At 40.8% G+C, this 25879-nt stretch overlaps 1 protein-coding gene and 1 pseudogene across 2 annotated transcripts in view; both read right to left on the minus strand.

The window, feature by feature from the left end:
- CACHD1 (cache domain containing 1) overlaps positions 1-25879 on the minus strand; it is a 230899-nt gene that overhangs the window by 40430 nt on the left and 164590 nt on the right. For both annotated transcript variants that reach the window (XM_020877747.2, XM_020877746.2), the window contains 7 exons: positions 24439-24565; positions 21573-21717; positions 19940-20156; positions 13108-13257; positions 8263-8496; positions 1375-1524; positions 632-755 (listed from right to left, as the gene is read on the minus strand). In XM_020877747.2, the coding sequence (XP_020733406.2) occupies positions 632-755; positions 1375-1524; positions 8263-8496; positions 13108-13257; positions 19940-20156; positions 21573-21717; positions 24439-24565 (1147 nt within the window). The remainder of the gene's footprint in view (positions 1-631; positions 756-1374; positions 1525-8262; positions 8497-13107; positions 13258-19939; positions 20157-21572; positions 21718-24438; positions 24566-25879) is intronic.
- On the minus strand, positions 14336-14954 carry LOC110127501 (large ribosomal subunit protein eL18 pseudogene; annotated as a pseudogene).

Here is a 25879-nt window from a genome sequence, read left to right on the forward strand (position 1 = left end):
CATTCCTTCCTCTCTACTCCTGCCCCCTCTGATTCTAATTCTTTCCAGAGACTAACTTGTCTCAAATCACTCAGTGATTAATTTACAACCAATGAGCACAAAGACTCATTTCTCTATAGGTTACCATCTGCCAAAATAATGTATCACGGTTGGAAAAAATCCAATCTGTTTCTTATTTCAAGAGAAAATGTTGTATATGATTGTGCTGTCAACTTGGAATGGACAGTGCTTTGCCAAGCTATTTTTTGGCACACTCTAGAGCTGGTCCTCAACTTAACCTCTTATTCTGCCAACAATTTCCAACTTGGTAAACTGGAGTATCTTTAAAAATGAGATGAGATATATCTGATTTTACAACTAAAGGCAATGTGAACATAAGAATTTGATTTATAAGACATTTCCCCCAAATAATAGTTCTAAGAGATCTTACCTACTTTACAAAGTAAACAAAATTTTGGCTACTATTCTTATATCAAAAACCATACTCTTAAAAAAAAAACCATACTCTTGATAACATTAAAATAATTTATATACTTGCTTTATTTCCTATTATAAACACTCATATTTGACCTCAATGGATCCTATTCTCTGAGAAAAAAACAAGATATTATGACCCTCACCTTTTCCTTACCTTAGGATATTCTGCCGAACCAACTCAAATTTGGGGATATTTTCATAATGAATGATGTCGGTGTGAAGTGGGGGTTCTGAGAGTAAATATGGCCTGGTAAGAGATGGATGCATAAGGGTATACCCTGAAATAAGAAAAAAAGACACACACACACTATGGGAAACACGTTGTAGGAGGAACTGATTCTAATAAAAGTGCTCATCACAGGTTTGAAATGTGGGATATTCTGGGAGGGCTGCTCAACACTCAGATTCTCAGTCTGTAACTCAGCAGTCCAATAAAACCTGAACTTGTCTTATGTTTTCTTGCATAAAACTTTGGAAGTGTAGCAAGATGTCTTACTGAACATCTCCCTAATGAAGAATATTTGGGAGGTACTGACCATTTGGTTTTCATTTTATAAAATCACATAAACCTTAACGTCAGTAAATATTAAGAAAACTATATAGACCAAAAAAAGATCCAAAGGATCACTTGTATGTTTCATTCAATCCTCAAGTCTAATTTCCTGATGGTTACAAGTAACTATTACCTACCCTTCACACAAGGTAGAAACAAATGCACAATCTTTAGATTCATTCTGCCATCGTTATGGTGTTCTACGACTAATAAGTAGTCCTAGTCCCCCCTTTTCTACAAATCCCATCATTTTCCTACTTTGTTAGTATCAGAATATCTACAGATGACTTTTCTTCAGGATGTTAAGGAAACTGTTCTTTCCTATCTAAGTTTTAGTAGATTACCTTTGTCATCTATGAGGAAAGTATAGGACGCCAAGGAGTCTTGATAATATGTCACGTCTTCAAGGATGTAAGCCAGGTTCACATCCACACCTACAATTCCCAGGAGGAGGTTTCCAAAATAACAGGGTTTACTTACAGTCATTATCAAACCTATGGGTTAAAAACAAAACAAAAAATCAAAATATGTCAGAGAAGGCATTGAACAAAGGGTGGTGCTGTGCCCTAGGCACTGGGAAGGCCGCACGCAGCATCTTATTTGCTCTGAAGCAGCAAGCTAAGCGCTGCTTTGCTGACGGCACAGAGCTATGGGTGTGAGGAAAACAGGCTCTGAAGGAATTCAGACATCTTACTTAACTTAAATGGAGGTCATTTGTACCTTTTCCACTATTTTTTCACCAAAAAGGATATGACACTCCAGATCCATACAAAACATCAGCAATATATATATCATTCTGCTTCCGAAGTGGGGATGATTTAACGGACTTTGCAAGACCACTGGACAAAAAAATCGAACATTCTGGGCTCTAGCCCAACTGTGCCCTTTCTGTATCATACATATGATACTGGACATTGAGCCTTGATCTTCATGTCCATTTAAAGGACACAGCAGTAATTACCTTACCAATTTCTGTGCTGTGCTGGACTCAGTCGTGCAGGCACGTCAGACTCTATTATGACCCCCATGATCTGTAGCCCGCCAGGCTCCTCTGTCCATGGAAGCTTCTGGGCAAGAATACTGGATTGGATTGCCACTTCTTTCTCCAGGGGACCTTCCCAACCCAGGGACTGAACCCGTCTCCCATGTCTCCTGCATGGCAGGTGGATTCTTTCCTGCTGAGCCACCGAGAAATCTCACCTTACTCATTTCTAGGGGATGTTAAGTGAAAGAGATTATGGATAAAGGAAAGCTTATAAGGTATTCTATTTTATTAATGAATCCTATAAAAAACCAGAAAGATAATGAGAAAAATAAAACATAAAAAGGTACAGAATCTTATGATCTGGCCACTTAGAACTCTGAGCAGCTAAAGGAGACATTAAAATTCTAAGGGAATGTGTTTCTAGTCACTTGGGCCAAGAGCTTGCAAACGTTTACATAAATGGTCAGATAGTAGATATTTTAGGCTTTGTGAGCTATTTCACCTCTGGTGCATATTTTTTGTTTCTTATTTTTCTAAGAAATCTTTAAAAACATAAAAACCATTCTTAGCTCACAGGCCATACAACAGGATAAATAGGGAAAGAGAAAAGCCAAGGGGAGGAAGACCTACAGAAGTAGAAGGCATGAACAGTGGTCAATGCATTGCCTGGAGCAACAGAACAGCTGGGCTGTCTTCTCACTTCTACTACTGAGTTGGCGAAGACGTGCCACCTCTCTGAATGCATCTCCTTGTGCATTGTATGGGGAGCTGAGACAAAGCGATCTCTAGGACCCTGACAATTCTACAATCCCATGGTTCTAATGAGGTTGCAGAGTCGGACACAACTTAGCGACTGAACAGCAACAACATGGTTCTAAATAAAATTTAGAACAAAAAGATGGATAGTTTCTCTCCATCTTGCTCTTATATCTTACAGCACTTGATGACATGTTCATGCCTATCAGCATGGATCAGCATGGCAGAAAGCCATTCTTTTATCAACACCTAGGAAAGGAATTAAAATCACCTTGAAGACTTCTACAGAGAGAATAGTGTCTGATGTCCACTCAAAATATTACTGAGTTGTTGTGACTGCAAAGGCCAATTAAATGTACCACTTGGAAGGAAGAAGTGGATACAACACTGAAACACCATAAAAAGTTATGCCCTGTTGTAAGACAAGTAAGTTCTGGGTATATAAGGTACAGCATAGGGGCTATAGTTATAGTTATTAGTATTGAATATTTGAAAGTTGTTTTGGGTAGATCTTAAAAGTTCTTAACACAAGAAATAAATTATAACTACATGAGGTGATTTGTATACAGTAAGCTTATTGCAGTATTTTGCAATATATACAAATATCAAATCATCATTTTATACACCTAAAACTAATGTTCTGTTGTACGCTAATTATAACTCAGTAAGTCAGGTGGGCCTTAGAAAGCATCACTATGAACAAAGCTAGTGGATGTGATGGAATTCCAGTTGAGCTATTTCAAATCCTGAAAGATGATGCTGTGAAAGTGCTGCACTCAATATGCCAGCAAATTTGGAAAACTCAGCAGTGGCCATAGGACTGGAAAAGGTCAGTTTTCATTCCAATTCCCAAAAAAAGGCAATCCCAAAGAATGCTCAAAGTACCACACAATTGTACTCATCTCACACGCTAGTAAAGTAATGCTCAAAATTCTCCAAGCCAGGCTTCAGCAATACGTGAACTCTGAACTTCCAGATGTTCAAGCTGGTTTTAGAAAAGGCAAAGGAACTAGAGATCAAATTTCCAACATCCGCTGGATCATAGAAAAAGCAAGAGAGTTCCAGAAAAACATCTATTTCTGCTTTATTGACTATGCCAAAGGCTTCGACTGTGTGGATCACAATAAACTGTGGAAAATTCTGAAAGAGATGGGAATACCAGACCACCTGATCTGACTCTTGAGAAACCTGTATGCAGGTCAGAAAGCAACAGTTAGAACTGGACATGGAACAACAGACTGGTTCCAAATAGGAAAAGAGTATGTCAAGGCTGTATATTGTCACCCTGCTTATTTAACTTATATGCAGAGTATGTCAGGAGAAACGCTGGGCTGGAAGAAGCACAAGCTGGAATCAAGGTTGTTGGTAGAAATATCAATAACCTCAGATATGCAGGTAACACTACCCTTATGGCAGAAAGTGAAGAGGAACTAAAGAGCCTCTTGATGAAAGTGAAAGAGGAGAGTGAAAAAGTTGGTTTAAAGCTCAACATTCAGAAAACTAAGATCATGGCATCTGATTCCATTACTTCATGGGAAATAGATGGGGAGACAGTGGAAACAGTGTCAGACTTTATTTTTTTGGACTCCAAAATCACTGCAGATGGTGACTGAAGCCATGAAATTGAAAGACACTTACTCCTTGGAAGGAAAGTTATGACCAGCCTAGACAGCATATTAAAAAGCAGAGACATGTCTTTGCCAACAAAGGTCCATCTGGTCAAGGCTATGGTTTTTCCAGTGGTCATGTATGGATGTGAGAGGTGGATGGTGAAGAAAGCTTAGTGCCAGAAAATTGATGCTTTTGAATTGTGGTGTTAGAGAAGACTCTTGAGAGTCCCTTGGACTGCAAGGAGATGCAACCAGTCCATCCTAAAGGAGATCAGTCCTGGGTGCTCATTGGAAGAACTGATGCTGAAGCTGAAACTCCAATACTTTGGCCACCTCATGTGAAGAGTTGACTCATTGGAAAAGACCCTGATGCTGGGAGGGACTGGGGGCAGGAGGAGAAGGGGACGACAGAGGATGAGATGGCTGGATGACATCACTGACTCGATGGGTATGAGTTTGAGTAAACTCCGGGAGTTGGTGATGGACAGGGAGGCCTGGCGTGCTATGATTCATGGGGTCGCAAAGAGTCAGACACGACTGAGCGACTGAACTGAACTGAAGACAATAAAAAAGAACAGCTATGCAATGGGTATTTATTATAAATTCAAAAGCATTCTTTAAGTACTCAATTTTCAGAATGCTATCTATTGGTTTTAAAACATTTTAAAATAATTGTTATCTAAGAAGATTTTAAATATGCATTTTGGAGATTTTTGCTCAGGTATCCCTGGGCAAAGGGGTTATAAGTGATGGGAGCATCGCTATGAGGGCCAGAAGACAGAGTTTACAGTCTGTATGTCACATTCCCCTGGGCTTTAGTTAAAGAAAAGTCTTTTTCACAGAGCAGCAAAGTGCAACAGAAATACTTGAGGACCACATGCTCACTTCAAATTTATGTTCTCCTCTGGATGAAACTGAGAGCAAGCTTGATAAAAGAAAGGCAGTCTTACTTTTCAACTATCAATTGGGACAGAAGACTCTTTATCCCATTGTGGCAAATAAAGTATGCTAAGCTCTTGCTACACTTAATGAAACCCCCATACACCCTCCCTACTTTAAAGTACACAGACTTGCGTTTTAAAAAAAAATAGGTCTAGTAACTGATACTTGAATCTGTGAAGATTTTGAATTAGAGCCATCTAAACATGAGTTTCTTTAGACTCAGGGTCCCCTTGTCATGGAGTTAGAGGAAGTGTTACCCAGTAATTCCAGGGACTGAAAATGCAAAGATGAATATGATATACTCTAGTAAGAGAATGCAGCAGATCAGTAAATAGTGATTGAAACCTACTGCATGGGAGTCATAACAGGCCCTAAGGAATAAACTTTGGAAAGCATCAGCTTTGCATATAATTTAATTTAAAGCATGGTAGCTTCTGGATGGAACATTTTAGGAAGGGTCCCACTCTACCTGATACCGCTAATGGTAACTGAACTTGACTACATAATCCACTCTGCTTGATCAGGACTCAGTTTCTACACTCATCTCAATTTGTTTCACACAGAATTGTCATGTTCCATTGATCTATTTTTCTCTTATCTGATTAAAATACTTCTTGAGGGTGAGATATGTCTTATCCATCCCTGCCTGACAAAATGCTTGACTGGCACTCGGCCACATTGGTAAAATGCATAAATTGTCATTCACATTTAAGACCTGACATTTCCCTATAAAATGAAATAACCTTATGTAAAGGCATGAGTTTCTATTCTATACACATCTGTTGGCCCTGCCCGAACTAGGAAGGAAAAAGAAATTGAGGTGTGGCAGTAGAAAGAACGTGTCTACCTAACTTCTATAAATCATAGCCTCTATAAGATTTATTATTTTTTATATGTGAGTTTTCTCTGAATATTGTGAAAATTTCTAGCAAATGGAACTTAAAAACAAGATCTCTACACGCCAGTCAGGATGGCTGCTATCCAAAAGTCTCCAAGCAATAAAGGCTGGAGAGGGTATGGAGAAAAGGGAACCCTCTTACACTGTTGGTGGGAAGGCAAACTAGTACAGCCGCTATGGAGAACAGTGTGGAGATTCCTTAAAAAACGGGAACTAGAACTGCCATATGACCCAGCAACCCCACTCCTGGGCATACACACCGAGGAAACCAGATCTGAAAGAGACACATGCACCCCAGTGTTCATCGCAGCACTGTTTATAATAGCCAGGACATGGAAGCAACCTAGATGCCCATCAGCAGACGAATGGATGAGGAAGCTGTGGTACATGTACACCATGGAATATTACTCAGCCATTAAAAAGAATTCATTTGAATCAGTTCTAATGAGATGGATGAAACTGGAGCCCATTATACAGAGTGAAGTAAGCCAGAAGGATAAAGGCCATTACAGTATACTAACACATATATATGGAATTTAGAAAGATGTTAACGATAACCCTATATGCAAAACAGAAAAAAAGACACAAATGTACAGAAGGGGCTTTTGGACTTGTGGGAGAAGGCGAGGGTGGGATGTTTCGAGAGAACAGCATCGAAACATGTATATTATCTATGGTGAAACAGATCACCAGCCCAGGTTGGATGCATGAGACAAGTGCTCGGGCCTGGTGCACTGGGAAGACCCAGAGGGATCGGGTGGAGGGAGGTGGGAGGGGGGTATTGGGATGGGGAATACATGTAAATCCATGGCTGATTCATGTCAATGTATGACAAAAACCACTACAATATTGTAAAGTAATTAGCTTCCAACTAATGAAAATAAATGGGAAAAAGAAAAATAAAGTAGCTTCCTTCAAAAAAAAAACCACAAGATCTCATACAGTGATGCTGTTTGCCTAGTAATTAGTTGCCTCTTAAACTTCCTTATCAAGAGAAGACAAGAGGGAAGGACGTAAGGGAAAATGATAAGCAAGAAACTGAGGAGGAAAAGAAAAATTGTATTTTTACTGAGCACATACTGTTGGCCTGGCTTTCCTTCAGATGCTTTAAATATACTAGTGCATTTAATCTTCTAGTAGTGCACTACTTCTACTAGTGCAATTACTTTGATGGAAATGTTATTTTTACTACTTTAAAGACTAAAAATTTAATCATGTAAAGATTAAACACTTTACCTGACATCATATTATGCGTAACTTGTGACATCAGGATATTAATGACAATAATAGTAGTAATAACAAAAACAAAAATCTAGACCAGTTAATTATTACTAAAAGGTATTTTGGACACTAATAAATCTTATAAACTTAATAACCCAAACACTTATTACGTGAAAGATGTGTTTTTGCAGATAACCAAATGTGAGTTAACAAGATTAAATACATTACTAAAAATAACAAGTGGTAGAGTAGGATTTGAAATCCTATCCATGTCAAGCCTGTATCTATTTGACTACACTGTGTTGCCTTGTCTTTGATGCTGAATCCCAAGCACTTCTGTCTTATTTACCACTTGCTATGCAGTTACTCTTTAGTACCAAATTCACTTTTAGATTTGGGGGAATCCTCACAAAGCTTCTAGATGTACCCATTATGGTTTTTTTTAATTGTTTATTTTTAATTGGAGGATAATTGCTTTACAATGTTATATTGGTTTCTGCCATACATCAACATGAATCAGCCGTAAGTGTACATAAGTTCCCTTTCTCTTGTACCTCCGTCCCACCTTCCATCCCAAGACCCATTATGTCGACTGAGGCTAGAGCAATGCGGAAGAAATGAGGCTATGGATTTCTGGTCTAGAACATAGTACTCACTGGGCCAGTGGCGGGGAGGCTATGCAATCATTTGACCAGAGAAAGGGATGCCCACTCCCCCTAATGCTCACATGGCAAATACTGAACAACATTTAAAAGTTACTGTTTGACTCATGTCTACTTCTTTTCACTTTCCTTCAGTAGGAAGTTTTCTCCCAACTCACCATCTCCCATCTCATCAGAGAAGGGGAGGCTAAAGACAGCTTCATCAATCATCCGGTTGGGAAGGTTGGTATAGAACCTGCCAACTGTGGTCTCCAGGTTACTCAGCTGGTTCAGCACCATCATGCTGCCCTTAATCACAGGCAAGGCTATCCGGTCCAGCACGCCATACTTTCCCGAGTTCTGTTCGGCCAGATCTCTCAGAAAAGCCAGCTCTTTCAAGCCAGTCACCCCATCTGAAATAGAAAGCCAAGGGAAGACAATGTAAAACAAAATGGTGTATATCCAGGGTAACCTTGTTATTTAGATCTAATAAGGGTCTCAATGAGGTCTTGCAGTGCCAAAGGGATCTTTGCAGAGACAATCTGGACTCAGGACACAGATACCAGTTTCTGCAGAGGAACAAAGCTGACAAGGCATGATCTTTCCTCAAATAGTAAAGAGGCCAAAGGAATTCTTCAAAAGGCAATGATGAAAAACACATGACTAAATAGAGGAGCCCCATTCAGCAAGGATTTCTTCCTTGAAAGTTTAATTATAAAATGTAAATTAGTTTTCTGCATTTAATATTTGAAAGCAAAAGTAATGATTAACAAGTCTGCATTTAATTTAAATTAGTAGATGAAGTTGTAAGAGTTTTAAAGGATTGAGGTTTACCATTTCATTTCTTACCTCTTTGCCTATTAAACACTTGCCAAAGTCTCATGCAACTAAATGAAAGAATTATGGATTGTATTTAGTGATGTCTCCAAACCCCATTTCTTTAAACTCACTTTAATTACAAATGTTTTCATGCTTTATATTATAGGGATAATACTGGATTTGATTTATTTAATATATATTTTTTATGTTTAGAGAGTTTTAAAATCTTTGTAAGAGATTCAGGCATACTGGGATGTATTGTTCTACAACATCTGTAATCTATAGCACAAAAATAAATTTAATAAACCTTTTTTAATGTTTTGGTTTGCTATTGTTGGAACACAGTCAAAAGGATTAGTAACTGATCCCATATGGGTACCACTGTAAACAAATTCAAGTTATTTCAGTCACTACTGAAATTCTACCAATGAGTTTTAAAAAGATTTTTGCCTCATATTCTTGAACTGTTTAGTCATTAAAAAATCTAAGAGTTCATGGTTCACCTACCTTCAGTGACTCTATCATTTTTTAATAGGAAAAAAATATATATTTCTAGCTTTGGAAGTCCATTCCCAAAATCATGGCAGGATCTAATGGATATAGTTTCTTTCTTAACACATTGTATATAAATAAGTTGGATTTTGCTCCACTCAGACAATGCTAAAGGAGAATCAGAATCAGACTATTGTTGCCTTTGCTTGACACAGAATTGAAATGGGAGGTGAGTGTTATACTTCAGAGTAAAAGACAACACAAAAGATATGATTGATCCATGATCTTACACCCTTGAGAAGCTTACAGGAGTGAATGATAAAAGGAGACAATTTGAGGCAATAAAAACATTTCCTTTCTTTGTCATGAACTGCATGGCTCTTTCAAAATGTAACAAACAGGAATATCTACTAGACAAAGAGCACAGCACAAGATATCAAGGATTGGGTTATTTTATGTCACTCCACTGTGAGCATTCTGCAGGGGTGACAGGAGAGTAAGTAGGGCGGCATACTGGATTATTCTATCAACAGTGTGGTCGTGCTGGAAACTACATTTCCCAGAATCCCCTTTCTTCTATGCTTCCAGGTTAAACGTGGCCCAAAAGTGAAGTGCTATAACTTGAGAGGTGAAGTGAGAGATGTTAAGAGACAAACACAGAGGGATCTGAAAGTTCCAGTTCATTCCACTCTTCTGATTAGTGTTCCCTTTCCCAACTGCTGGCTTATTCACCAAGAGCAACCCGACCAAGGGCAGGCTCACTCCGGATGCTTCACTGAGAACTCACAGAGACAGCCAGAAAGGGACAACAACCTCTCAGACTTCTACACCAGACTTCCTACAGTCTGCAGTGTCCTAGCCTCCAGATATCCTTGTAAACTTCAACTTGTTCACCCAGATCAGAGCTGGTTAATAACCTTTGAGTTGTCAATTCCTCTTTTTGCATCTTTACTCTTCCAGTCCCCCCCCCCAATTGTGTACATTCTTATTCTCTTATTTTAAATTGAGGTATTGTGTTGGTTTCAGGTGTACGACAAAGTGATTCAGTTATATACATATATATTTTTTCAGATTACTTTTCGATATATGTTATTACAAGATATTGAATATGGTTCCCTGCATTACACAGTAAATCTTTGTTGTTTATCATTTTGTATAGTAGGATCTGTCAGAGAAGGCAATGGCACCCCACTCCAGTACTCTTGCCTGGAAAATCCCATGGATGGAGGAGCCTGGTAGGCTGCAGTCCATCGGGTCGCGAGGAGTCAGACATGACTGAGCGACTTCACTTTCACTTTTCTCTTTCACACATTGGAGAAGGAAATGGCAACCCACTCCAGTGCTCCTGCCTTGAGAATCCCAGGGATGGGGGAGCCTGGTGGGCTCCTGATGGGGTTGCAGAGGGTCGGACACGACTGAAGTGACTTAGCACAGCAGGATCTGTTAATTCCATACTCCTAATTTATCCCTCCCTGATACCTTTTCCCTTGGGTAACTGTAAGTTTGTTTGCTATGTCTGTGAATCTGTTTCATATATAGATTCACTTGTATTATTTTTATTTTTTTAAGATTTCACATATAAGTGATATCATATTTGTCTTTCTTTATCTGTTTTACTTCAGACTTAATTCTCCAGGTTCATCCATGTTGCTGTAAATGGCAATGTTTCATTCTTTTTTATGGCTGAGTAATTTTCCATTGCACACATTTACTGCATCTTAAACCAATCATCTGTTGATGGGCAATTGGGTTATTTCCATGTCTTTGCTATTATTAATAGTACTGCTATGAACTTTGGGGTGCATGTATTTTTTTTTTTTTTTGAATTTGAGCTTTCGCTTTTCTCAGATAGAAGTTTATGAGTGGGATTGCTAGATCATATGGTAGCTCTATTTTTAGTTTTTTAAGAGATTTCCATACTGTTTTCTATAGTGGCTGTACAAATTTACATCCTCATCACTATACATGTTCTTATTCTGATAATAAATTTGATAGACCACAATTTTCACTGTGATTCTGCTTCCCTATTTGAACTGACAGAATTAAGGGAATGTGTCAACCCTCTTGAGTAATGTTCAGAGATAGTTTTCAGAGAGGTGTGTCACGCTAGCTTATGGGAAGAAAGAAAAGATGAGAGTGGTTAGGGGAAGTAACCAGAAGTTTCAAAAAGTGGAATTATCAGGGGCACAGCAAGTGCACATGATACTCCCAAGGGAAGATCCAGGACCAGTGAAGAGATGGGTGACTGCAAGAAACCTGCTCAGTATCTGCCTGAGCAGACCTTCAAAACACATGGGAAAGGCATGATCACTTCCTTTTATGTTTCCTTACACCTGTTCTATTGTCTTTAATTCATTTACCTTGTCAGTCTTCCTCACTGGGCCAAGGGCTTCTTGAAGACAAGAGATGTTGTATAACACAGCTCTAAGACCTCAGCTCACTCTGTTTTATATGGTATGTGCTTCATAAGCACAACATATTGTGTGTATTTATTATCAGAGCACCCCTATGGAGATTTCATTCTTTTCATTTGACAGATCAAAGTGAGGCCCCCAAGAGATTAAGTAACTAGCCATAAGCCACACGGCTAGCAAATGCAGACCGAAACTGAAAACCTCTAGACATCAGCCCCTGTGTTTTTCCATGTGCAAGCAGTCTATGAAATATCTGGAAAACAATCATGCTGGCCTAAATACAGATTCCTGGAACTTATCTAGGAGGTTCTGATCAGAAATCTGTAGACACCGCCTGGGAGTCTGCATTTAAAGATGAATCTAAAAGTAATCCTTATCCCATTAAAATATAAGAGCCACTGCCCCTCAAGCCAGCTGGTTCTGCATGGAAATCTGGAAGTGGAGAGGGGAGATAAGAGACCACAGGTGAAGAGGACTCTAAATGAAGATGTGTTCTCTCAAGAACAAGAGAATAGGGCCACTTTGAACACTGAGAGCAAGGGGCCCAAAGAAGAAAAGGAAGAGCTGTGTATTCATAGGTGTGGGGGGGAGGGGGAAGGTACATGATACAGCAGGGAGCTAGAAAATTGGGCTGTTGTCAGACTGGAGGATGGTTAAATTGCTGAAGGGAAACTATTGAGTATTCCATCAGATTTGCCAGTTTAGTAAACTCTCTCACAGACTGATTTAACAGCCACACAATCAACCCTAATGAGCACCTAGCAAGTGCCTGGCTCCATCCTGGGTGCTCACTGTACATCAGGGTTAGTCTTCACAAGACACATCTCATTGCCATGACACAGCTACGCAAGGGGATAGGGAGAAAGCGGCACAGGAAGCTTCAGCTGGTGATTCTGCAGGTAAATGTGATATTCACAGTCCTGGTTTTACAGAATAATCTAGGTTAGTACTTGGGCTTCCTGATCTTAAATCAATGAGGTAAGTTAATAAGCTCTATACAGTATCAAAACCCAAGTATATACAGAGAAACCAAAAAAAAAAGGGGGGGGGGGGTTGCTGCACAGATGCCTGTGTAAGAACATGTAACTGCAGAAGTTTTAGAAATGAAGAGCTGGCTGGACATCCTGACACATGCCCTGAGTACCCACGTAAGGGGGAGAAAGCTGGGTTTGGGAAGGAATCTGCTCCTTATACCGTCATCAAAGCACCCTGTGATGGTTCTTTCTTATTTTCTGAAAGCAGCATGCACTTAGAGAGAACATTTTCTCTAAAGGAAAAGGATCTTGAAATACTACCTACCGTTCATGAGGGCGTAGGTGAGAATCATTACAGAGTTGTTTAGAAAGCTATTTTCTTCATTGATGACACGGAGAGTCGCCTTTTTATCTTCTTCTGAAGAGTCCTTTGATGTAATGCCAGCGGACAGGTAAATGATGACCATGTCTGTATCTAAACAAACACACACAAACTGAATGTTACATCAGAGGCTGGCTAAAGGCAGCAACTCAAGTTTCTCTTCCACTGGACTTTCCTGCCTCAAGGACCTGCAGGGCCCAGTCTTCTTACTCACGCCCTTCTGATGCTAAGCTTTCATCTCCCTGTTTCTGCTGCTCTTCCATCCTGCCTGTTCTGGGCCACGAGGCCTCATTTAGCCAGTGTCAGGTAAAGAGATGCTCCTAATGAGTTTACTAGATCAAAGAAGGCAAGTTCCTCCAGGCATCCACGGTTGTGGTAGTTCAACCATCCCAGATGGAGGTCTCTCCTGCCTTCTGAAATAGAGCATTCAGAACCTGATTTAGTCTTTCCTCAGTGACCCAGGATCTTCACCAGGATTATACATTTTGGGGGAACTAGGCCTTAAAATGATGGTACTTCCAGAGACTACTGAGATTTGCAAGGTTATCTGTCTCTGTGCTAAGCAGTTCCAAAAAAACATTTCTGTTTTAAAATTCATCAGTGTAGAAGAGCAGTAAAAAAAGAAAAAAAAAAAAATGTGGACATAGGAGCCAAGTTGCCTGTGTCCACATCTCAGCTGTGCTACTTTCAAGTAGTGTCTGGGTAGATTACCTAACCTTTCTATGCCAAAATTTCATTATCTAAAAAACAAAATGAGGATAATGACAATATTTACATCACAGGGTTGCTATGAGGGCTAATTGGTTAATTTCAGACTGAAAGCAAAAGTATGATGCTAAATAGAAAATAAAAGAAAGAAACTTTAACACAAAACAAAAAAGAAAACCCTTGTATTGGCATGAAGAAGCACCTAGACTCTAGAGTAAAATGACTCTCCAGCTAGGGCTAATGACCAAGAACTCATCGTAGTTCACGGTGAAAACTTCTTTCAAGAGGATTTCGTCAAAAATTAAAGTGGTAGATTTCCTATCACTAAAGATGCAAGGGCTGACTGACAGCTTTAATGGAAGGAGGGCAGTAAGCCAGTTGTGTTTTATACTGTCTTTCTAACCTAAGATTCTCTGATTCAGTATCTATTTTTTTTTTTTAGCATCCAAAATCTTTTTAGGTAGACTCTCGGCTTAGTTTCTGTAGCCACGGCTGGCTCGTCGGCCTCTGGCGCGCTCGAACTTCCGGCCCTTGGAGCGGACGTAGGGTTTGGTGTGGCTATGCGGGGCTCCTGGGGCCTTGCCGAAATGCCTGTACACCTCTCGGCCCTTGCGAGGACCCGAGAGGAGGACGGTGCCGCAGCCCTTGGGGGAGTCCAGGGCCAGCTGGTCAAAGGTGAGGATCTTGCCCCCGGCCTTGAGGATGTGACTCCGGGCGCGGCTGCTTACTCGCAGAGCACACACCTTCAGTTTGGGCACCTCCTGGACACGAACATCCTCAGTTACAGTTCCCACCACCACAGCTGTTTTGCCTTCCCGGCCAGGAAGTTTCATCTTCCGGATCATCCGGGAAAGGGAGAGCGGTGGCCGGTTGGTGCGGCTCAAGAACAGTCTGTTTAGGACAACCTGATTGAAGGTGGAGTTGGTTCGTCTGGCCAGGAACCTGTACAGCTTGACCAACAGCCTCAGGTAAATGTCCTGGCTCTTGGGCTCCTTGCGTCGAACCTTTCGGTCCTTGTTGTGGCGGATGTCAACTCCCATGATGGCGCCTCCTCCTTAGCCAGGTCCGGAAAGCTGATTCAGTATCTATTTTTAAGATAACCTACACAGATGTTCTTTTAATTGAGAAATAATTTAAAGAATTATTGACATGCCATATGCTTGTTTCTTTAGGTTCTTATGGTGGTCATTCAGCTGAGACTGCTTTCTCTCTACTGGGGTGGGCAGCCTCCAGGTTGGTCCCCCAGTGATCCCACTTCCTGATATTCACATTGCTGTGTGGTACCTCGTTGAGGGTAGACTGGATTTAATGAGCAGCTTCTTGTGGACAGAATGCACAGAGGTCATGGGGTGTCAAGAGACGGATTAGGTAACAGAAAGACCCTGGCTTCCACCTGTTTGCTCTCTCTTGGGTAAGCCAGAGAGAATGTTGTGAGCTAGCCTATGGAGAGGCAAGGAACTGAGGCCCTCAGAATCAAATCCGCCAGCAAGCCTGTGAGTGAACTCAGCAGCAGATCTTTCCCAAGTTGAACTCTGAGATGACAGCCTCTCTGGCCAACAGTTTGATCACAACCTCATAAGATACGTTTGGGCAGAGGCACTCAACCATGCTGTGCCCAGATTCCTTACCTATAAACACTGAGATAATAAATGATTATTGTCTTAAGCCACTGGGTGTTGGGTAATTTATTATCCAGGAACAGATTATTAAAAAAAATTATCCTAACAATGATGAGAATACAATGACTGAATTTTCTTCCAATTGAAAATTTCCATTTTAGACTCTTTATTATGCAGAATTGAATAAAAACAACTTGATGCTTTTGAACTGTGGTGTTGAAGAAGATTCTTGAGTCCCATTGCACTGAAAGGAGATCCAACCAGTCCTTCCTAAAGGAAATCAGTCCTGAATATTCATTGAAAGGACTGATGCTGAAGTTAAAGCTCCAATACTTTGGCCACCTGATGCAAAGAACTGACTCATCGGAAAAGACCCTGATGCTGGGAAGGATTGAAGGTGGGCGAAGAAGCAGACGACAGAGGATGAGATGGTTGGATGGCATCATCACCAATGCGATGCACATGAGTTTGAGTAGGCTCCGGGAGTTGGTGACGGACAGGGAAGCCTGACATGCTGTAGTCCATGGGGTCACAAAGAGTCGGACATGACTAAGTGACTGAACTGAATTGAAGACTTAATATATAAGAAAGCTTTAAAGCTAATTTTGATGCTTGAACAATTCTTTAATAAATATAAACTGCAAATCTAAATTACATATTTATTCATCAGAAATTAGGGTATGAAAGCTGATGTAAAATCACTAGGGAATATCCTGGTCTTAACCTAGATGTCAGTCTTTTTTCAATGTTGTAAACATAGTCCTATAAATTTTTTTTTTTTTTTTTTAGGATGTAAAACAGCTCACTTAAGTTTCAGACTGTGAGAAAGATACTATTTGACCCTAGTAGGTGGGATACAGATATATCATAAAATAAAGTATGATCTAAAGTATGAGACAAACCAACACATGTGAGAAATTCCTGGACACTTTTAAGACTGACCTAAAGTGAACCCTTGGGTTTTCTTACTTGGTTTTATGATTCTGGATAAAATACGCTGTCACTGACAGCTGGTCTTAGGCATAGGCTCATGACTGGAAAGCCAGAAGGCCTGCAGCCTGCAGCTCCTTTAGCTGCCAAGTGTTATTTTCTTTCCATCCCAACAATAAGATACAAGTTCTGCAAGCATACTGTCTCTGCCCAGCCCCTGACTCTGTTCCTGCCTTATCCTTAGGCAAAACTGAGCTATTTTTCTATTTTTAAAGATCAGATCTGCCAAATTTGCTCTGATGTATTTTTCTACTTACTAGGGTATCCCCGCTCTAATCACTCATGGGAACATTAAGCCTTGTGATTAGTAATGTTAGGGGTGAGTCATTACAGACAGTTGGGGCAGAGCAAAGACATAGCATGTACCTGGAAGAAAAGGTAACCCTCTCTATGTGACAAGTCCCTGTGAAAGCCATCAGCATTCCTTGGGATCAATGTCAAAGTGGGAAGAACATCCAAACTTGGACTCTGCCCATGCCATTAGATCCCCACTCCTAACCATCATATTCCTTCTGCTACAAAATGATCCCTCAACTGGTTACCCCCAAAATAAACCTAGAAAAAAAGTCCAAATGTGTTGATGGTATCTGTTACAGATCTACCATGGGGTTGAAAACAGCCAGCACTGAATAAAAGTTTTAGTTATTCTTATTAGTGCAAAACAAATTAGCACAAAGCCACCATGACTTGGCCATGTGGCCCTTGTTCATACGGCTGTCAACATGGGTCAGATACTTGATTTTCATGCACAGACTAATCCTTCCAATAACCTTATAAAGTAGGTCTTACTTATTGAGAAAATCCTACTAAATGGTCTTTAAAAAGTGCCAGGTAAACAGTAGAGTAGATAATAAATACTTGCCTGTGGCGTGAATACAAGTTCTGATATACCGTATAAATTCATAAGAGGAGTATGTAGACCCTTCACTATGCTATAGCCAAGGTGACTAATGGTCCTTGACTGTCTCTGGGCTAGGGGTCAAATTGGGATGTCTAGGGTATCTGCGCTCCTTTAGCCAGAGCAATAAGTCTTAAAGCAAACTGAATATCATTATAATCACAGCTAATCTGTACTTAATATTTATGATGAGACACTGGATCTTATTAACACCCTAAGTTTGCAGATTGGGGAAACCAGACCCGGAGAAATCAAGTAATTTACACAAGTTTCAAAAAATTTCAGAGAAGGAATTTGAACACACATTGGTTGAAAAAATCTGCATACTTAACTACTATGTAACATTGCTTGAAAGCACCTCAAACCTCTCCTTAATAAACCAGGTAATACTAATTCCTGACATGTTTCATTATGTAGCCTAATTTGGGTTTTTCTTTCTTTGAACTACCAGTAGACACTGTAAAATGGAAGCCTGCGAGATAAACTTTAGAAAACATCTTACTTGACCTAGAAAAAGACCCTTTTTCACATCTAAAAAATAGTACCATCAAAATGTGTCCAAATCTGTGACTCTTCTTGCCATGTTTTTGCTTGCCAACATTAGGAAAATCCCCCAAAACCCAAAGGAGAAATGTTTCCTGCCAATGCAGCTTTCTGCTAACATACAGTGCAGGAAGGTTAGTAAGAAGAGTTTTAATGAAGTCTCTATTGACAGTTTTAAAGTCGGAACAAATGACAACATTTGAAAAATCAAGGGGTTTCACATAAAATTCTAGATTTCTGGCTTCTCTTAAAACAGAAGATCTGGCAACACTGGACAGGCACTCTTACAAGGCTGAACAGAAGAGCAGCTGCCTTCTTGATTGAGAATACTCTCTCTAGCTGTCTGCACTCCCCAAACGAGCCCCAAACCTTACCTTGAGCTCCCTTGACACCTCACTGCCTGGCTGCTGCCAGTCTAAGACTTCTCTCTATTACTTGGACAGTGCCATCACCAAAATTGGACTTCATCTCTAAAGACAGTTTGAGAACTGAACAATCCAGTAAAAGGATCACGTCTGATGAGGAATGCTGACAGGCAGATAACAGCTGGTGAAGGGCATCCACAAATCAATGGCATTGGCCAACTAGCCAATCTGTCTTGACTGCTCAAGAGGCCAACCTTATCCTTTGGCTTCATTGAACTAGGGACAACTTTACACTCAGGCATCCTGTAATATTGGTTATGGATAGCTGGGGCTTGCCAAGGTTAGCAGGCAAAATTCTAAGATGACCCTGAAGACCCACACTCTTATATGATCCCCTACTCTTGAGTATGAGCATGACCAGTAATTTGCTTCTGACCAACAGAATATGGCAAAGGTGATGGGATATTATTCCTGTGATTGTGCTACATATATGGAAAAGATGGAGGGATTCTGCAGATGCAGTTAAGGTCTTAATAAGTTAACCATGAGAGAGAGTAGTTTGTTTAAATCAGAAGAGTGAGCCTGATAAGATTAGATGAAACCTTTAAAAGAGGGTCCAAGCCTTCCCTGACATTCAGGGCTGGAAGGAAAGATGCTCTCCCCCTAACCTTGAAGAAGCAAGTAGACCTGAGTTTTACAATTGGAAAGAAATAAATTCTGCCAATGGTTGAGCTTGGAGAGGACTCTGCAACTCAGATGCAACCACAGACCTGGCTGATATCTAGACTGCAGCCTTAGATAATCCTAAACAGAGAAGCAACGGATGGACTCCTGTCCCATGGAAGCTGTGAGATAACAATATAGAGAAACATAAAAATGAAACACCATCTACCACCATTACCTGTAATAATTACTGTAGCTTCTTTCAGGGGCCCATCATGTGCCAGCACTAAGCTGGACATTTACCAATGCTGTCTTAGTTTTAATGCAGACACATTGAAGAGCTTGAAAATATATTCATTAAATTTATCTCAATAGGGTACAATCATTAAAACAAACAAACAAACAGATTTTCAAATATAAAAGAGAAAACAACATAGATTCCTTTCAATAGTTTCAAAGCATGGGTCTTATTTCAAATATCCTTTCCTTTACTTTAGCCTGCATCCTAATTCCAGATTTTCTTTAATACATGAAAATTAAATTAGAGTGCTTTTGTACATTTGAAGGGCTGTGCTCATCTAAATGACAGCTGGTTAGAGGAAGGAAGGATCAAGGCAAGAATTCAGGCTGCCCTGCTTCTGCACACACGCGCACAAGCAGACAGTCACAGTAAGTGAGGTGGACAATTAGCATTAAAAAGGATGTGGATATTCTCCAGGGAAATAAACAAGGATATGTTCCTAATAAAAGGGCAGGAAGAAGAGGCTCAGGGAGTAAAGAAATCATGCAGAGTACCTTTGATTGGAAAAGATGAGAAAATCTAGTATGTTCCTAGTATTAGATGATAATATGACAACACAAGAAATTTTTATCCCGTCAGTTTAGGCAAAACCCCCTCTGGACATAGTTGTGTGATCAGTTAACAATATATTTCTATCACCATCATTTATCTAGTTTGAGTTCCATGCCAGAAAAGCAAAGGCACTTACTTGCTTGGAATTTGGTGCTATTGTTTGTGCTTCGAATCAGCTGAAATGCCTTTTGAAATCCCACTGCGTGCTGGGTAGGGCTGTCCAAGGACTTGACGCTGCTGACAAAGGTGGACATCTTCCTTTTCGTCTCACTGGTGGCCGGAGACAGGAACGTCTTATAGCACTGGTCAAGGGAGCAAGTCCTGACGGTGTCTGCCACCGTCAATACGGAAATCTGGAGGGGAAAACACACACACAGGCAAACAAAAACTTGGTATTCTGCCAAGGAAAAGTGTTTTACATTTCAGAAGAGCCTGCAAGGTGAGAAGTCCTACAGGACAGTTTTGAAGAGTTTAAAAATAAAAGCCCAGAGGCATCAATCTATCATATTTGAAGAAGAACAGTTAAAGATTGGTAAGGGACACAGACTCAGACCCGAGTTTTGTTTTTGTTCCAAGATGAAGTCAGGAGAATGGTGTTTGTCTAGAACATTAAAAACAATATTTAACACAGAGAAAAATCTTGACAAGTACTAACGATCATTTTCCAACAGGAGGTGGGGTGAGGGTAACAGTAAAGCATATGTGTGTGTGTGTTTAAATATTTTTTTGATGTGGACTATTTTTAAATTGTAATTCAATAATTTTTTACAATAATGCTTCTGTTTTCTTTCTTTTTTTTTGGGGGGGGGGGGGGTTGAGGCATGTGGAATCTTGGCTCCCCAACCAGAGATTGGAGCTGTACCCCCTGCATTGGAAGGCAAAATTTTAACCATTGGACTGTCAGGTAAGTCCTGGGTGTGTGTTTTAAACAATTAGATTAGTGAGCAAAACCTTAGGAGATGGAAAAGTCAAATGTCTACAGGTGATAGATTATCATTAGCTGGAAACACACCTATCCCTAAGGTGTCCTAAAGATCAATAAACCTCTAGCAGCCTTCTTTTATCCCTCTCCTCTTTTCAATCTTGAGACAAAGTCTGGCCACTCACCAGTGTCCAAGCCTTCACCTTGTTCCTCCTTAGTATAACTAGCAGTGTGAAAATTACAGCTAATTAGCAGTCTTAACAGAAGCCGTTAAGGAAGTGCAAGACTCAGTTTGGTGGAACTGAATTGAAATTGAAAGTGAAAGTTGCTCAGTTGTATCTGACTCTGGGACCCCATGGATTTATACAGTCCATGGAATTCTCCAGGCCAGAATACTGGAGTGGGTAGCCTTTCACTTCTCCAGGGGATCTTCCCAACCCAGGGATCAAACCCAGGTCTTCTGCATTGCAGGCAGATTCTTTAGCAGCTGAGCCACAAGTGAAGTTCAAGAATACTGGAATGGGTAGCCTATCCCTTTTCCAGCGGATCTTCCTGACCCAGGAATTGAACCAGGGTCTCCTGCATTGCAGGCGGATTCTTTATCAACTGAGCTATCAGGGAAGCCCAGTTTGGCAGGAGTGGTTTTAAAAAGAGATCTGAAACTAGTATTGGCAGCTACTTCCTCAGACACAAGAATAAAAAGTAAACCACTCTGTTTTCTCAAAGCCATTTTTAGAGGTGGACTGAAAAATACATACCATAAAACACAAAGTGTTTTTAAAAGGGTGTTCAAGAAAGACCCAATGCTAGTGGGAAGGGTAGAGGCAGTCATTGGGGTCATCGATACCTTGTCGTGTTCATCAATGGCACTGAGGATGACTTGAGCAGCATCCTTGGCGATCTGAAGCTGCGTGTCTGTGACCGAGGCCCCGTGGTCCAGGATCACTACTACGTGCTTTGACTGCGGCCGGACGGTAGAGACGTAGATCGGTCTAGAAGGGCAAGAAGCTCTCAGGGGTCACTCCTGGTTTAGGAGAAAGGCTTGGACCTAACACAGCTGTGAGTGCTACACAGGCAGGCATGCTGGCCTCTGTGTGTTTCAGGGGGGATGGCACAAGGGTGGAGAGACCAGCATGGAATGAGAAAACCATCCTGGTACATTGAAAACAACATCTCAAGACCATCGTGGGTGTCTGCACAACCGGGACTGGTGACTTCTGTCTTCCAGAGATTAGAGCAACTGGGAGAAAATTTTAAGAAGCAAAGCCTTTGGAAGACTGGCTTTTTCAGCCTGTGGGCAAGTCCACCCTCCCAGGAAAAAGACCTGCTGGCCCAACAGGCAGCAGAGACATACCAGCAGGGAGAAAAAAGTCCAGTTTTTCAGTGCTGGGTTCTCTGCAGACTTTGAGAGGGGCTTGGCTAAAACAGAGGCAGCCTATCATCTGTGCGCTTGCTGAGCACCTCTCAATAGCAGGTTTCGTTCCTCTCTCTCCAGACAAAAGCCACTGCTGGGACGGCTCTTTCCTTTCCGCACCGAAGCCATTTACACAGGTCAGCCGCCAAAAGGCCCCTTATCAGAGATTTAAAACCGTGCCACCAGATTTGTCCAAGCCTGTGATAGCCACTCTTCTTGCCAGGTTTTTGTTTGCCAACATTAAGAAGAGTGGGTGGGGGTGGAGAGGGGAACTCCAAAGGAGAAAAACCTCCCATCAAAGCGGCCTTCTGTGAGTGTGCAGTGCAGGCAGGTTTGTGAGAAGAGGTTTAATGAGGTCTCTATTCACAGTTTTAAAGCTGGAACAAATTAGAGGGAGCTTAAGAGAGCAAATCAGCCTCGAGAGAATTCTCTCCTTTATGGACACCCTTAAAACGCTAGATTTTTCCATGAAATGTTAGATGCCAGTTGAGTCACAAAAGCCTGGCACAAATTAAGAAATACAGGCAAAGCACCAAAAAACTCAAAATCGGGCCAAGTTTACACTAATTGTTCTCAAGCCAAAAGTCCTACATTAATACTGAGGTCCTACTATATTTTAACTAGTGAATACCATTCAGCCAAGTAAGGAAATAGAATAAAGAGAATCCAAAATTGCTGGCTACAGAAACGAAGAAGACAGCAGAAATAAGGAAATCCGTCTATCCCAACATCGACAACCATGTCAAATACCAAACTTTTAGGTCCTCCAAGCTAGGGGGGTAGATTCTCTCTTTTTTTTTAAATGACATACCTCCTCTTTTCCAATTCAACTCACATAAATGAAAAGCAGAATATGTCTGCATGCTGTCACAGTAAATTGTTAAAAACTGCTTTAATGGGATACATAAATAGCAGCATTATATGTACAATCTGGGAGGTGGTCCTCACAGTGAGATTGGTTCCTTTCTGGCATGCTCGGCAAACCTACTCCACACTCTGCAAAAGCCTCAGAGGACAGGTAAAGAGATGGCAACAGCAATCTATAAGGAGAGAAACTCAGAATATTTACCCAAGGGAACAGAGGCATCAGGATTGATTAATGCCTTTTTAGGGGAGAGATTTGTGAAACCTTCTGAGTGAAGGTGAATGTTAATTTGTAACAAGGTACTAAAGCAGAATGTCATCTAACCTATCTTCTTAGAAGTAAATGAGAACTGGATGGTTCAAAGTGTCTTTGGCCCCTCCTGAGAGATGAGCTGGCCTAGAATCCAAGGTCATGGACTCTGGTACAGTCTCCAAGATGCTCAAGTCTTCACCATGCTATCTATGGAAGGAATGGAAGAAACCATACAAATGATATAAATGTCCTTCTAGGAGAAGCACAGAGGTAGTATTTTCCCTGGGGACAATTTTAGGTATAATTTACTTTTTGCTTCTGATATTGAGACGTAATTGACACACAGCACTGTGTATGTTTAAGGTATACAGCAGCACACTGGTTTGACTTACATGTATCATGAAGTGATTATCACAGTAAGTTTAGCGAATAGATATAATTTAAAATAAAGATGGAAAGAATAAAAATAAAGATGGCAGTTAACACTCAAAAAAAAGTAAACCAGTCATCTTGCACTAGTTCGGGAAGTTCTGGCACCAAACATCTAACACTGCAAAAGAGAAACTGTGAAGATTCGGAAGGAAAGGATCTTTGCCTAAGGGATTCTGTAAATTGATGAGTCTTGTCATACAAATTATCTCACCATTACCGCCCTTCTGGCTAAGAGGTAGCATCTCAAGTTATTTCCTGAGAAAAACGGCATGTTAACGATCCTCAATCCAGTGTTTTCTGGACAACCTTCAAACTTCTAGTAGCAGACATGTAAACGTCAAAAGGATGGCCAAGCACATTATCACAGAAAGGAAAATTGTGAATCACAACCTCTACTCTGAGATACACTGTGAAGTCTTCTAGCGCTGGTCTTTAGAGAAAGTATTACCATTTGTCTCTCAACAAAGGTTTCTGAAGTGCAAAACAGTCTAAAGTGCTTCAGTATTTTTATTCCTTAGTAAATACCTTGTTTTACTTGGCTTGTTAGATACTTCTGAAAATGCTCTGGGCTTCATCATTTGCCTTCCTGATCATTTCCACACCCATCTATGTTAAATAGTGAAATCATTTCAGGATAAGTTTCTAAAACCACAGTTTAGAGGCAGAGCCGTGTGGATGAATGGGGAGTCTATATTTTATACAGATTACTCTTAAGCAGTAATTAAAACTTTGGCAAACAAGTCAACATACCTACTGCGATGCTCATAGCTGCCCTTACACCGGAACTTGTGTGCTGGGAAAACAGTGAAAATTCCTTCTTCCGAACTGAAATACTGCCACTTAATTCCAGGGTTGGATTTCAGGTTGTCTGCAAGAACTGGAGGAGTGGGGGAAAAGAAATATAACCACCAAATCCACAGGTGCACGCAGGCACTGTGCCTCAGGCATCTGTTTTGCATAAATGGTTTGTAGTATGAATAAATCCCACTAGATTTAAGGCTGTAAATTTTCTACTAAACATTTGCTTTCTGTCCCTTAAAAAAATACCCCATGAATGGAAAATGTAATGAATGCTTCAGTCACGTGAAGCAATTATTCTTAATATTGTATAGTGACACTTAATGTCCTGGATTATTTTTTCAGCATGAGTGACTCATTTGCATTAATCTCATCCTCACTGGGCTAGTCCCTGCTGGGTCAGTGTACATTTGCTGGCTTGGGGGTATGTTCTCTAACTGTGGAAGACAGTAATACTAATAGTCTAGTCTCCAGAGTCCAGACCCGTGTGCTGACCTTCTTTGCTTCACAATGAGGGAAACAGCATGGATGGTACCTAAAAAGCCAGAACCATAATCATTCAAGAGTAGCTTATGGAATGACTCCAGTGTGCCAACACTACAATAGAGACTTTCCCTCACAATACCTCATTTGATCCATAAAACAACTCCAGGATGAAGAGGCTTCATCATTCCCTACTTTGGAGTTGAGGAAATAGGCTTATGGAGCTGAAGCAACTTGTCTGAGGTCTCATCAGGAGCTGGCTGACCTGGGATTCAAGTCTGGGTGTCCCGGCTCCCAGGACACGTGGTAATGCCTCCCTTCCTAAGTGCACAGCATCCCCCACGCCAGTTCTGCAACTGGAATGGCAGCCACCTTACTGTGTGCAATCCTTCCCCAAACCGCCATGAAATCCCTCTCTCTTCTCTTACACCCTTTCACTCTGCTCCACACCACCTCATTCATGTATCACATACTACTGTGTACAGGGTCCTGCTCTACATGCTGCAAGATATACAGGATGAGCAGAAACCAGCCCTTCTGTAATAAGCAATAAGTCAGAAGAATTATACAGAGGCAAATGGAGCAAAAAAAGAAAGCCTGAGGTCTGTTTGGCAAAACATGTATAGATAAAGCTCTGAATGCCACACAGCCATCCTGTAGTCTGGCTTAGGGGTCAGCAAACTTATGAAAAGGGCCAGGAGGTCAGCAACTGTGGTTTTGCACACCATGCGGTCCCTGTTCCAACTATAACACAGCCTTGTGATGTGAAAGCAACCACAGACGTCCGTAAAAGACTGTATGGATGGGTATATTCCATAAAAGCGTATTTGCAAACATCAGTGGCAAGCTGGATTTGGACAGTGGTCCTCCAACTACATCATGTAAAATGCACCATGTAGAAGCCTTTGAA

Source organism: Odocoileus virginianus, chromosome 5 (assembly GCF_023699985.2).
Source record: "Odocoileus virginianus isolate 20LAN1187 ecotype Illinois chromosome 5, Ovbor_1.2, whole genome shotgun sequence".
NCBI classification, from domain to species: domain Eukaryota; kingdom Metazoa; phylum Chordata; class Mammalia; order Artiodactyla; family Cervidae; genus Odocoileus; species Odocoileus virginianus.